General features: G+C 40.2%; 1 protein-coding gene across 1 annotated transcript in view; it reads left to right on the top strand.

Moving 5' to 3' along the window:
• Positions 1 to 14,279, top strand: part of ncam1a (neural cell adhesion molecule 1a) — a 947,827-nt gene that overhangs the window by 749,743 nt on the left and 183,805 nt on the right. The window contains 1 exon segment of the mRNA XM_034177824.1: positions 7,229 to 7,396. Within this exon segment, the coding sequence (XP_034033715.1) occupies positions 7,229 to 7,396 (168 nt within the window).

Genomic DNA, 14,279 nt, shown 5'->3' with positions numbered 1-14,279 from the left:
TTGGCTGCGGATGACATCCGCCTTACATACTCCATCTATGTGCTGTATATTTGCCGTCATCTGCTGATATCCGCAACTGACAGGGATTTGCGGCTTGGCAGCGGACTGGGACAATGTGTAAAACGGATATTTTGCGTGCCCATCATGTCCAGATCACGAACTAAAATAAGTTGTAGCGACTGCATACAGATTGGCCACGAATAAAGCGTTTTTATTACGTCTGCTTTGTGTTCACAGCTGGACACTGTTCTTTGTTCTACCGGCTGCCACGCGCTCTGCGCTGGATGCTGCGTATATAAAATAATTATTTTGTGGCGGATTAATCATTTTATTCTGCAAATTGGCTGTTGAAAACGGCTCTAATCACCTCCTGAATCACAGAGGACGCTGCAGCTGGGCATCTCCAACATTATTCTTGACTGTGCGTAATGGTTCCTGATAATCCTCCAGCAACATGTGCCATTAATTGTAACGCGTGGTAACAGGTTGCAGCAGTTCCTGAGGACACCTGATGCCTCTGCCCCGAATCATCACATTCGTGATCAGCGGCCAAGTATGTGTACTTCCTGGCATTCGTGATGTGTCGTCGTTATGTGTAAATGCACCATTAAGTTTAAAACATTATGGCTCTATCCCAGAGCTGTCAGTCAGCTGTGATCTTGTAAAGTATTTTGTATGAAAGTCAGCTCTTGAATCTGACAGCAAATAGCAGCAGATATATGCAGCTTGTCTGTTTTTACAGGTGATTGACATGTTGATTGTAACAACCACAAAATTTAATTACAGTTACTATGAATTATTTCCTTCTGTGCATTAATTGTTTGTAGGTTTTGGAGGTTTTTACTCTCCTCTGGTCTGCTTCAAGTTCTGACTGTATATGTACTCTGACCTGTGGAATGTACAGCAATACATTAAATACACACAAGAATAACTGAGTGAGGTTTGTTTGGCATTAGAAACAATACTTTAAGAGACAGATCAAAAAAAAGATCAGTGGTTTCAGATAGATGACAAATTAACAACTGAAGTTGCCAACACAACAATCGCCTCATGACAACAGCAACATGAGCTGATAAGGCCTGACGATGTAGTCACGTCAAGTCTGGGAGCGTGCGTTGGTGCTGTGCTTCACTGCATCCACAACACCACGGAACCACCTTGGGACCTTCATGGCAACCACCCAGACATCCCCATATCTCTAAAACAACCATGTATCTGTTGCAGCCAGGTGAAGCGTCGACATCCCCTAAGCCTTCTCCAGCCACGGTGACGTAGGTCATAAATAATGCAACGGTTACAGAGCTGACAACAGCAACTCACATATGAAACTATTGTGAAGGAGTTTGAAACCAGCTGGTGTCACATGAATAGACATCAGACACTTTGAAATGGTAAGATGTTCTTCTACAATGACATTGCTGGCTGAATATTCACTGATGGTGACAGTGGGCCTGAGGATAGCACTTTTTGAACACTCCACAAAGAAATGTCCAGAAGGGTCCATTTGGTTCTCACCATGTTGGCGTGGGTTCTCTCTGGGTACTCTGGCTTCTCATCTGAATGTTGGTCATGTGATGCACAGGAGATGTGTACAGAGTGACTTCACCTCATACCACATGCTGACCAGACACAGCGAAGGAAATAAAAGTACTGGCTGTTTCTTTCTTTGCACAGTTGTATTTCTTATTGTGTAACTGTGCGGAGGTCAAACAGGTATTGTATTACCATCATTTGGTATGCAAATGGTTTTATATCTATTAGAGGAAAGCCACTTGGGGCCTTGTCTAAATATAGTGTTGTCAAATTGATTTGATAACAACCCCGGGTGTGCTCTGAGTTTTAAAGAGCCTTTGAGGGCTTTTCTCTTTGCTCTGCTTGCTGCTGCATTGTTATCAGTATGCTGCAAGTGATTTCTTTGCCTGCTCACACAGTTGCACAAACCAACAGCATGTTCAGAAAGGACCATTCAGGTGTATGTCTGTCAGTGGAACAGCATGCAGCATGAGCTTTCACAAGGTCTGTCAAATTTCAAATGGAATTGGAAGAAGGCATTGACAGTGCTTGTGTGTGTTCAGTTGTATTATTAAAAAAATAAAATAGAAATGCCCCAGTTGGCTTTGACGTTTTCCACAGTGTGGGATGTTGCTTGTCAGTGTGGCCGGGTCAGTCACATCCTGCTCTGCACCCAGACTCTGAAATATTTAAATGGTTCTTCATGACAGAAGAGATGTTTGACCGTTATATGAAGTTCAAATTCAATCTCCTGACAGGATGGTGAAATGTGGTTGATAGTCAGCGGACCAAGCAGGTTTTCTGTCCAAGTTAATTCTTGTTAATTTTTTCTGTCCTAGTTAATTCCAAGTTAGTTCTTGGGCAGCAGCTACTGCCAGGTAGGGGTCAATGAAGCTTTACATTGACAGAATGCTCAGTCATAATGAAAGTATGCCACGTTATTTGTCAGATTGCAAGGATTCAAAAATGTATAATTTCAACTATGATTAAATGTTATGAGGTTTGGGGTAAAAAAAAAAACAGTATAAATGTTGTCAAAAGACCATTTCATTTTGTATAACTTATGGAAAAAAGTAATGCATGAGTTAATAGAGTGTTAAAAAGGAATAGTTTGCACCAACTGTTATGCTTAGTTATATGTTACAGGGTAACATATAACAGGGTCCCTAGGTGCTAGACTGTGGCTGCCCACTGCTCGTAGTGGTTAGATTGTGTCTAACTGTAATTAGGACGGGTTAAATGCAGAGGACAAATGTCATTGTATGTATATGGACAATGACAATAAAGGCTCTATTCTATCATATGTCATAGAATCCAATAGTGTCAACCTTGTTTGACCATTACTTTAAAGACCCATTCAACACAATCAAAACTAGGGATGGGTATTGATAAGATTTCATGGATATCAGTGCCATTATCGATTCTGCTTATCAATCCGATTTCTTATCGATTCACTGCAGGAGCTGCAGCAAATAACTGGAGCTGCAGGAGCTCCAGTTTGAGGACCTCCCGTTCATGTGCGCACATGTAAACAAAGAAAAGAAAAAGAACTGGCTACCACTGCAGTTCCTCGCTCTCTCTCCCCTCAAACTCTGTCATAATTGTGTTATAAACCAGTCACCATTTGTTTTATTATACATCTGTGTAGTTAATAAATAAAATAATCTTCACGGACAATTTGTTCACGCGCACGTGAAAAAAACTGTCTGCCACTGCTGCTGCACTCCCCTCAAACTCTCCCCAGAGTGGAAGAGTCTGACACAAAAGAGGATGAGTTTTAAGGTTGATATTAGACTGACTTTTGGTTGTGCAAGTAACTTTTTTTTGGTGCAAGTAATTTTTTTGTTACTAGCACCAGTGCAACTAGGTTAAAAAAATGTATTTTGACCCCTAACTTGGCAGAGAGCTGCGCAGCATTTGGAGCGAAGCGAACAGAATGAAGGACGATTCTCGTTTCTTTCTCGCAACAACACAGAAGTCCCAGTTAGTGATTTTAAGCTGCACAAAAGTGACTCATGATTGACATATTTTAATGGCTTTGAGAGGGGTTAACAAGCAGATTTGCCACTTCTGAAAAGCAGCGAAGCAAAGAACCAACAAAGCAGCGGGTCGGAGCATTGCTTCATTGCTTCAAGCTTCAAAGCAGAGCCGCTGCAGAAGCGGTTGATTGCAGACCCGCTGATGGGTCTGTAGTCAACGCAGGGAAATGATCATTTTCCCGATAAACACCCTCAAAAACAACGGCCACTCTGAAGTAACGATAAGCGAATTGTTAAGCAAAAAGGCTGTTGATGTCGGTGGATCGAATCATTTCTTAATGATTCTTGAAAAGAACTGGTTCCCAACCCTAGTCAAAACTATTCCATTTATGAATACTATTTGCTCAACCAATAATTTGCATCACATTTTACCAGAATTTGGCAACTTTTTACCCCTGAAATTGACCTTTATTATCAATTTTGGTGTTTTTACCCCATTCTGTCATAGATAGTCCAAACTATACTTTTTTGGAATCTCTATCATCAGACAGTTCATGGGATGTGCTTGTCAATATAATTGGAGTATTTGTAAATGTTAACTATCTAACTAGCTGCTGCTGTCCAGCCCAATCTCACGGCAAGTTTGTGATGACCATTTCCATGACGGTATCATAAAATTATTTTGTGATCCTTTCACGAAATTTAGAGTGATGCCCGGTGGGGGCGTTGGTGTTAGGGTTGAAAATAGCAACTGAAATTTGACCGCATCATGAAAATGTGAAGCATTTCAAGACAGTATCATGAAACAAAAGTGAGACTGGGCTGAGGTGCCACCTTGGGATGGCCACCATACATTTTGTGTAGGCCATGGTGTATGCTGGCTGGATAGCGTACAAAAATCTGACATCACATATCCAAAAGAGTGGCTCTATTCTCACTTTTCAATCAATCAATCAATCAATCAATTTTTTTATATAGCGCCAAATCACAACAAACAGTTGCCCCAAGGCGCTTTATATTGTAAGGCAAGGCCATACAATAATTATGTAAAACCCCAACGGTCAAAACGACCCCCTGTGAGCAAGCACTTGGCTACAGTGGGAAGGAAAAACTCCCTTTTAACAGGAAGAAACCTCCAGCAGAACCAGGCTCAGGGAGGGGCAGTCTTCTGCTGGGACTGGTTGGGGCTGAGGGAGAGAACCAGGAAAAAGACATGCTGTGGAGGGGAGCAGAGATCGATCACTAATGATTAAATGCAGAGTGGTGCATACAGAGCAAAAGGAGAAAGAAACAGTGCATCATGGGAACCCCCCAGCAGTCTACGTCTATAGCAGCATAACTAAGGGATGGTTTAGGGTCACCTGATCCAGCCCTAACTATAAGCTTTAGCAAAAAGGAAAGTTTTAAGCCTAATCTTAAAAGTAGAGAGGGTGTCTGTCTCCCTGATCTGAATTGGGAGCTGGTTCCACAGGAGAGGAGCCTGAAAGCTGAAGGCTCTGCCTCCCATTCTACTCTTACAAACCCTAGGAACTACAAGTAAGCCTGCAGTCTGAGAGCGAAGCGCTCTATTGGGGTGATATGGTACTACGAGGTCCCTAAGATAAGATGGGACCTGATTATTCAAAACCTTATAAGTAAGAAGAAGAATTTTAAATTCTATTCTAGAATTAACAGGAAGCCAATGAAGAGAGGCCAATATGGGTGAGATATGCTCTCTCCTTCTAGTCCCCGTCAGTACTCTAGCTGCAGCATTTTGAATTAACTGAAGGCTTTTTAGGGAACTTTTAGGACAACCTGATAATAATGAATTACAATAGTCCAGCCTAGAGGAAATAAATGCATGAATTAGTTTTTCAGCATCACTCTGAGACAAGACCTTTCTGATTTTAGAGATATTGCGTAAATGCAAAAAAGCAGTCCTACATATTTGTTTAATATGCGCTTTGAATGACATATCCTGATCAAAAATGACTCCAAGATTTCTCACAGTATTACTAGAGGTCAGGGTAATGCCATCCAGAGTAAGGATCTGGTTAGACACCATGTTTCTAAGATTTGTGGGGCCAAGTACAATAACTTCAGTTTTATCTGAGTTTAAAAGCAGGAAATTAGAGGTCATCCATGTCTTTATGTCTGTAAGACAATCCTGCAGTTTAGCTAATTGGTGTGTGTCCTCTGGCTTCATGGATAGATAAAGCTGGGTATCATCTGCGTAACAATGAAAATTTAAGCAATACCATCTAATAATACTGCCTAAGGGAAGCATGTATAAAGTGAATAAAATTGGTCCTAGCACAGAACCTTGTGGAACTCCATAATTAACCTTAGTCTGTGAAGAAGATTCCCCATTTACATGAACAAATTGTAATCTATTAGACAAATATGATTCAAACCACCGCAGCGCAGTGCCTTTAATACCTATGGCATGCTCTAATCTCTGTAATAAAATTTTATGGTCAACAGTATCAAAAGCAGCACTGAGGTCTAACAGAGCAAGCACAGAGATGAGTCCACTGTCCGAGGCCATAAGAAGATCATTTGTAACCTTCACTAATGCTGTTTCTGTACTATGATGAATTCTAAAACCTGACTGCAACTCTTCAAATAGACCTTTCCTCTGCAGATGATCAGTTAACTTTTCAGAATCGCCAATTTGTGTTTTGGAGTTCAGTGTGCACTGGTGATCGATTAAACAAATAAGGTCAGTTATTTATACATTTTTACTTTATAAATCACCAGTTTGGTGACAGCAAAAACTGATGGCTGCATTTTTCTCCTGTTTAATTGGAGAGTGGCCACTTTTACAGCCTGACCGTCGACTATAACAATTACATTGTGAAAACTGACATGGTGTACTGCAACCACAAGCAAGCCTGCAGCATTCACGGATTTCTTGTCGTGCATGTCACGTTTAGCATGAAACAGGATTCGGCATGCATGGCAGCAGAACCAACAGCGACACTTACCACAATGTTGTGACTTCTGTCTTTGATTATATCTCACAGTATTCCTCACAGGTACCTGGAAAATAATTATGGCTTTCCACATCATCAGATTTGAGGCGAGTTTCCCCCTTGATTGTGGTTTCGGATCAATAAAAAAGTAGGACACTCATTACAGTCTTATGAATGCATTCATTTTAACCCGAGCAAATTTTTAATTTGGCCCCAACCAAGTGGGTCACAGGGGGCTGTGACATCATCAGTTTGGCACTTTATTGTGAGTAATGCCAGCATTTTTGCCTCTTTGTGTGACGACTGACTGGAATTGATTTGAACATTTTTTGCATTTCTTTGTTTAGGGACTCACTGTGGATCAGTATCATCCAGATCTGGATCAGACATGCATTTATGATTTTAATCAAAAAGTGGGAAAGAAGAGACAACATGTGAAATAAGATGCATCACAAAATTAAATACAGTTTTATTTAATAAATAAAATAAATGAAATTATGGTGGCAGTTTTACACTGCTAATATGATTCTATAATAATCCTGTTTGCATGGCTGAAGTGCTTATTTTGATTAAAGCGATCAAACAGAATTGCATAAATTGCTTGTTTTGACTGCCAGGTTTTATTTACACACACTAGATGGAAATGCACAGCATATTTTCTGCCTATCAGTGTAGGTGTACGTGATGTGATGATCATGTGTTTTGTTACATCATAAAGGAGTCCGTTGGATGCTTAATGGTATTTTTTTTACCATTTGTATTATTGTAATGTCTGTTTTGCAGAGGTGCCATCGTCACCTGAAATGATCCGAGTGGAGCCCTTCTCCAGCACGGCGGTGGTGGAGTTTAAGAAGCCAGACTCTATTGGTGGCGTTCCCATTATTAAGTACAGAGTGGAATGGCGTTTGCTGGACCAGCGCTGGACTGGAAGAGAGTTTGATGCTGAGGATGGTAAGTAAACTCTCCTGAAATGCAGTTGGATGGTAAAAAAAAAAAACACTTTATAAATACATGTCTTTATCAGAAATATCCAATTTAAATCATTAAACATAGGTTCCGTTGCAGGAAGGGATTTTATTTATCATTTGTGATTTGGTGGGGAAAATGTCTCTCAGACAGCTTTGTAACAACCTTTGAAGCAAACTTTATGTTTTTCCTTAATCTAAAGCATTCTCACAGTGTTTTAACCATTTTGTATGATGGCCTGCAAAGAATGGAAGTTAAGTCTTTTTTTTAATGACCTCTTGGAGAAGAATCATAAGTGATTTTTAAAATATACAAATTGGAAACAGATAACATCAAGGATTACAATTTATACTTTAGAGATGTGTGTCTTTAAAGATAATCATTTGTTCTACCCTGACTGAATACACTTATTCAGTCTTAATGAATGGACTGTGCAAAAGAGTGCAAGCTGTTGATAATGTTAACATGCTAGTGTGACCCCCTACTGGAACTAAAAATGCAAAAAAAAAAAAAAGGTTCATCTCCTGTTAATAGGTTTGTTTTTCCAAGAAGACATCAACAAAAAAAATCATGAAAAAAACTATTTCAATGAAATAATAAGCACGCTGTATTTCAGTTATAGTTATATCTTAAGGGAAAATAAGTGTATAACTGCCCAGAGCATTGCAGCTATAAAGTATCCATTGATCCAAACATATCAAGAGGCGATGTGACAGAGAGCGTCATCTCACTGACAGTCTGCTCAGACACTGACAGGCATCCAGTGAACATTCGGTCCCACTGAGGGTTATCTGCTGTTGCATATCTGGATGGTTGTCCTTCTGTCTGTCACGTGGGACGTATCAGTCACTGGGTGACAGTCAGTGCTGTCAGCTCGAAGCCCATGAGCTGCTTGTTATCCCACATTTACACAAAGAAAACACATGCTCCAGTGCCCAGACAAAACACACGCTGCAGCCAAAAAGTCAATCAGACGTTAAATTACTTTTCTCAGACAAAAAGCTCTGAATGAACATGTCCGTTGCACTATACATGATAGTCATAACCATGTCAAGGCAATTTGGAAAGTACAGACTTAAAAGAAAATTTATTTACTGCCAGTGTCAGTGTCATGTCATGCCAAGCCACTTTACAAAAAAGGACCACAACTACTGTCCTTATGCACCATGGACACATTAACTGCACCTTTTTTTTGGTGCAAAATTGTAAATATATTGAAACCTTAAATGGCAACTGCGACTATGTATGCACCAGGGTTGAGCTGCATGCTCATTTCAGATGAGTCCATCTCCGCCACCTGAAAGTAGCAATTTATCAGTGGCATCAAGGTGATGGATGAGCATTTCTTTGGTCTTTTCTGGTTGCTGAGGTCTTCAGCACTGAGACACCTGCATGCCAGAAAAACTTTCCACGTAGCCAAAATGTTGCAGCTGACATTACCTCTGAAAAGATTCAAACCTTTGTACCTGAAAAAATAGAGTATGAGTGAGAAATACAGCAGTATTGAGAACATATCCCTGACCATCACCAGAATTCACTATGAAGAGGTCAAAGACTCTGCATAACACTTAGGCTGATGACTATAATGTCCAGCAACTTTCCCAGAACTAGGATTTCCCACAAAGCAGACAACAAATGCTACCATGAGAAAAAAAAGAGGACACCACCTCAAACACTGGGGGTCCATGTTCCCTGTGTAGGTAACGGCGTACGCCTTGGGCAACCAGACTGTCGATGAGTGAGTAAGTCCATCACAGCCAGATGGTTTAGACAATAATTCAAAGGTAATGAATGCTTTCATCTTGTAAGAACACATAATGAGGATGGAGTTATTACAGTGGCTAAATTTGATGCACTGCACCAATTATATCTGTGTTTTGCATATACTATAAAACCCCGTGAACATGGCTGCCACCTGCTGGATGGTTGGTGGATGCTGGCTGGATCATGGTGGTGGAATTTATATGACAGTAATCAGCAAAGTGATGCTGAGGATGTGGGTGTGAGCTTCACCTGGAATAAAATTAGGAACAGCAACAGTTCACTTTAGATGAAGTTTGGGTGCCAGCTGCTGTGCATGTTTTGTGCCTGTCAGTGCTCCACACTCACCAGTGTCAACCTTAATCTTAGCTTCAGATGACAACTTAAGGAGAGAAGCATGATGCCCACTATGTGAGCAAAGAAATATTAATCAGGAAAATGGGTAAAGGAATGGATAGAACATGTCTGGGGACACCACATTTTTCGCAGCAATGGCAAAGTCGGAATGCTTGGAAACACTGATCCAGAGTTAAGCCGTGGTCACAACCCGCCGTACTTGCACATGCGTGCAGTCTACTTGCAAAAACGTGGGCTAAATTTGGAGATCCGTACTTCGTAAATACTGCCTCAGTACGAATTTAGGAGCACGCAGACACATGCAGACACGCCGTAGAGGTTTTAGTGCATACAGAACTTTCGCTGCAGTCAGGCTGCGGATTCACCAGCAGTACAGATGACGCACGTTGTGAGTACTGCCCCAGTACGGATTCAAAGCGGCACATTTTCATTCACTTACTATTGAATTAACCAAATCCGTACGTAGGCAGTACGGATTTGGAGGCCGACAGACTTGCATACACAACGCAGCTTCTCACTTGAACTTGGACTTTATTTCCAAACGTCAGCAACACACACTCCACAGCTTCAGTAACTAGCTGTAACTTTTCGAGGCAAGTAAACACTCATACAACTGACCGCTGCAGGCTGGACATGCTCATGCATCACCGACGCCGAAAAACACCTGCCGCTCCGGTACCGCTCATAAAAATAGAAAAGCAACACCCCCCCCCCAACACACACACACACACACACACACACACACACTGCATTATTGTCATCTCTCTTTATCGTTACACTCCTAGAGACGTGCGTTGAACGTACTCCCTCCCTCCTCTTGCTACTGCCTCCGTACGTTTTCACAAAAACGTAGTGGCCGTGGCATCCGCAGAAAACGTACGGCGAAAAAAAAACGCACGGTGGGTTGTGACCGGGGGTTTAGATGCTCTTAAAGTGAAGTTTCCATTTTCAGGAATTCTTACTGTGTAATCAGCTACATAAATAGTTGGACAGTGACAAGATTTCAAAATGGTCCTGGTATAGGCGACACAGCCGATTTTTTTTTTTGGACGGTGATTGTTTTTGTTTTGTTTTTTGATTTTCATGCAAATCATCACTTTTGCAGCCAGTTTTCTTGACACACATTGGGATGGATGCATGATCATTTCAAAGTCATGGAATAATGTATGTCTTGGGCTTCATTTACATCGTCGTCATTTCTAAAAAAAAAAACAAAGTGTGTGTGCAAGAAGAAAACGCATAGTACAAATTGCACAGTGCACATTTGCGTGTTTCGTCACTAGTGACACAGCTTCATGGTGGAGTGGAACAGAAAAGGATTTTCATGCAAGAACACTGATCATATCTGGGCTTGGGCATCCCATGTGTCTCCTTGCAAATTGTGGCTCAAATGTAATGTTCTCTTTTTAAGAAAATCCTTCATCTTTTAATTTGATGACATACAGTGGTGCTAGAATTTATTGGTTTTGATGTATTGCTTTTTAAAGATGAGGCATATTAGGAAAACTGTTACTGTTACATTTTCAGATATGGATATTGTAGCTTTACCTTTGTGACTGTTTAAAATTATAATCCATTAGTTTTGTTGTTGGCATGTAGTCCATTAAATGCAATGCAATATTCATATAGATGCAGTTTTATTTATAGAACACCTTCAAGCCTTAACATTTTCTCATACCAACAAATTACATTCAGTTTGTTACGTCACACTAAAAACAATGCACAAGTTTCTCCAAAAACACTTAGCGTATGGCTTTAGTTTGATTTTATTGATGAGAACGTCAGATACGATGACAGCTCAGATACGATGACAGCCCTTTCGTTGATTTATAATATTTCAAAGATGATTTTCTGAATGAAGCTTTGCTGAGAATGCATGATGTCTGACACATTGAAGTTGTAGCAATCACTGATTTTTTGGAAAACAATCTTGTGCAGAAGCTGAAAAATGACAGCATGCCTGCTGAATGTCAGCAGGCCATGACTGCTTCAGAAATAATATTAGTTTTACTGATGCAAGCAGTGTTCAGGGCCTAATTCTGAATTCAGCTAATGCTTTCATCTGTATTCATACAGTTTCTCCAAGCAGTCACTTATGCACGGTTAATTCTGAATGTCTCTCTCTCAAAGAGAAACTACTGTGAAACATATTTAGACTCTGTTCAGAGTCACAGTAATCCAGTTTTTTTTTTTCAGCTTTGCACTGGAACACTAATGTTTCTCTCAACCATGTAATTACAATTCTCTGTATTACAAAGAGAGATACGAGTTAGTTGAAGGTTTTTTTTATACTATGTGTGTCAAGATTTAAATCTCATTAGGATTTCTGTAATATGCAAATAATGTCTTTGTACTGAAACAAAATAATGTCTTTGAAATGAGATTCATCTGCTTAGGTTGCATTTGGTCACAGACCAGACTAAAGACCCCCTCACTGTGAATGGCAATGATAAGTAATGCTATAGGCATTTAAATAGAACTCAAGATCACTGGCTCTAAGCACTGGATAACAGGTCTAAAAAAAATAAAATAAACAAACTCAGGTCCAGCAGGCATCACTCAGAACGTTGTCCAGACAGCAGTTCGGTTCACGGCCAGGCGGACATCTGGCAGCAGTCTTTCAAAAGTCACAGTGGAGGGATTAACAGTGTTCACAGCAGAGGGTTGTTACACAGCAAATAGATTCCAGCAACAGTCTTTTCAAGGGCAAAGCAAATGGGTTATCAGAGTTCTTAACAGAAGGTCAGTAATAAAGAGGCAATCCAGAAATATCAAGTCCATATCTGTAGATGTTAAGCAAAACTCAGATGTCAAACAGTACTTAAGAATCAGCAGCAGCTGGCTCCACCAAACAAGCTACGTAACAGTACTGTTAATTTTGTCAGACGAGACGAAATATCTTTAATCTTTCAACATTGCATTATCTTCAGTCAGTCCTTCAGTCTTCAGTGACTGAAGGATTTATCAGTGGATTAAAGTCAATCCAGCAGACAACATGCAAGCGTGTGCCAGTCAGATCCATTATTAATTGGGAGAGGTGATGGTCTAGTGGTTAAGGTGTTGGGCTTGAGTCCAGAAGATCATGGGTTCAAATCCCCGCCTGACTGGAAAATCACTAAGGGCCCTTGGGCAAGGCCTTTAATCCCCTATTGCTCCCGGTGTGTAGTGAGCGCCTTGTATGGCAGCACCCTGACATCGGGGTGAATGTGAGGCATAATTGTAAAGCGCTTTGAGCGTCTGATGCAAATGGAAAAGCATATAAATGCAGTCCATTTACCATTTACCATTAATAATTGGACACAGTGACACAGTCTCTGTCATTTTATCTCTGTACAAAACCACGATGTAGTCAAAATGAAACCACAGAGATGTGCTTGTAGCGCATCATTTTAGCTTTAATTCAAAAGAGAGATTCAAACAAGAAAACTCAAATCTGGGCTTGAGTTTCCCATTTGACTTCTGGCACACTGCAGCTGAACTCATGTCTTGTTTTTGTTAAATTCAACTTTTTATTAGAGTTTTCACTTGGTGCATGACAATCACACAGTACTTTCCAGCATCAACAAACAGGACTCCCATATGCAAAGGAAAATATCCATAGCACTACAAGACTTGGAAGCTCTCAGAAAGAAAAAATAAAGAATTAAACACAATAAGTACAACAAAATGAAATACCACAAGGAAGAAAATCAGCCATCATCCTGCTGACAGGCAGCACCACCAATGCAAGACCAGAATGACTCCCAATCTGGTGCTGTGGTACCATCCCTGTTATTTAACTTATAAAGCATGCATTCATATGAAGCAGTCTTTATAATCATATTTACCCATTCTTTAAATTGTTGGGCTTTGGGGGTTTTCCAATGTTTAACAATAATCCTAGCTGCCACTGAAACCCCATCCATGACAACAGAGAATTTTCTCTTTGATATGATAGCTATCTATCCTTTATCACCCAGTAAATACAGTCTTGGACAGAGTGGCACAGTTCTTTCTAACCAATCACTCAGAATATGTACAACAACCACCCAGAACTTTTTGATAATTGGACAGTCCCACAGACAGTGTATCAGGCTACCGTTATCATTTTGACATTTCCAACACAGTGAGTTATTCATAAGGCCTAATCTATTCAGTCTCACAGGAGTCCAATAATATCTTTGTACAAGCTTATATTGTGTAAATTTCCCTTTACATTCCCTTAAAAATTTTCCACATTGCGAAATTATTTTCATCCATTCCTCATTCCCGAAAATGTCACCAAAGTCTTTTTCCCATAAAACCTTCAAACTTTTTAGATCAGTGCTGAGTGCAGAATTCATTCTCCTGTAATATCGAGGCTCTGTGAGGGTTACGGTTAGGGTGTGAGGTGGTAAAACCAAATACAAATATAGTTGTCTTCCATTTGTCGATCTAGTGACATAACACAGTTCCTTATCCAAAGATATTTCCAAAAATGGTTCTTTTCCTTTAGGTTATATTAACTCAATACATAATTGTAGGACATAAACACTTGACCATTATACAAATTATCCAGTGTCCGTATTCAATGGTTGTGCCAACTCTTCCAGTAGACTGGTGTTTTACCAACACAAATTGTAGGATTGTGCCACAAGGACGAATATGACTGTTTACAATGAGACAATTTAAGCATTTTGTGTATCTTCATCCAAACTTCCTTAGAATGCAGCATAATAGGGTTGAGATTCTACCTGATTTTTGAGAGAAGAGCTCTGTATGGGTGTAAAAA

The sequence above is a fragment of the Thalassophryne amazonica genome, chromosome 9, assembly GCF_902500255.1.
Source record: "Thalassophryne amazonica chromosome 9, fThaAma1.1, whole genome shotgun sequence".
Taxonomy (NCBI): Eukaryota; Metazoa; Chordata; class Actinopteri; order Batrachoidiformes; family Batrachoididae; genus Thalassophryne; species Thalassophryne amazonica.
The sequence above is the reverse complement of the archived record's forward strand: the minus strand, read 5'-3'. Positions and strand labels throughout refer to the sequence as shown.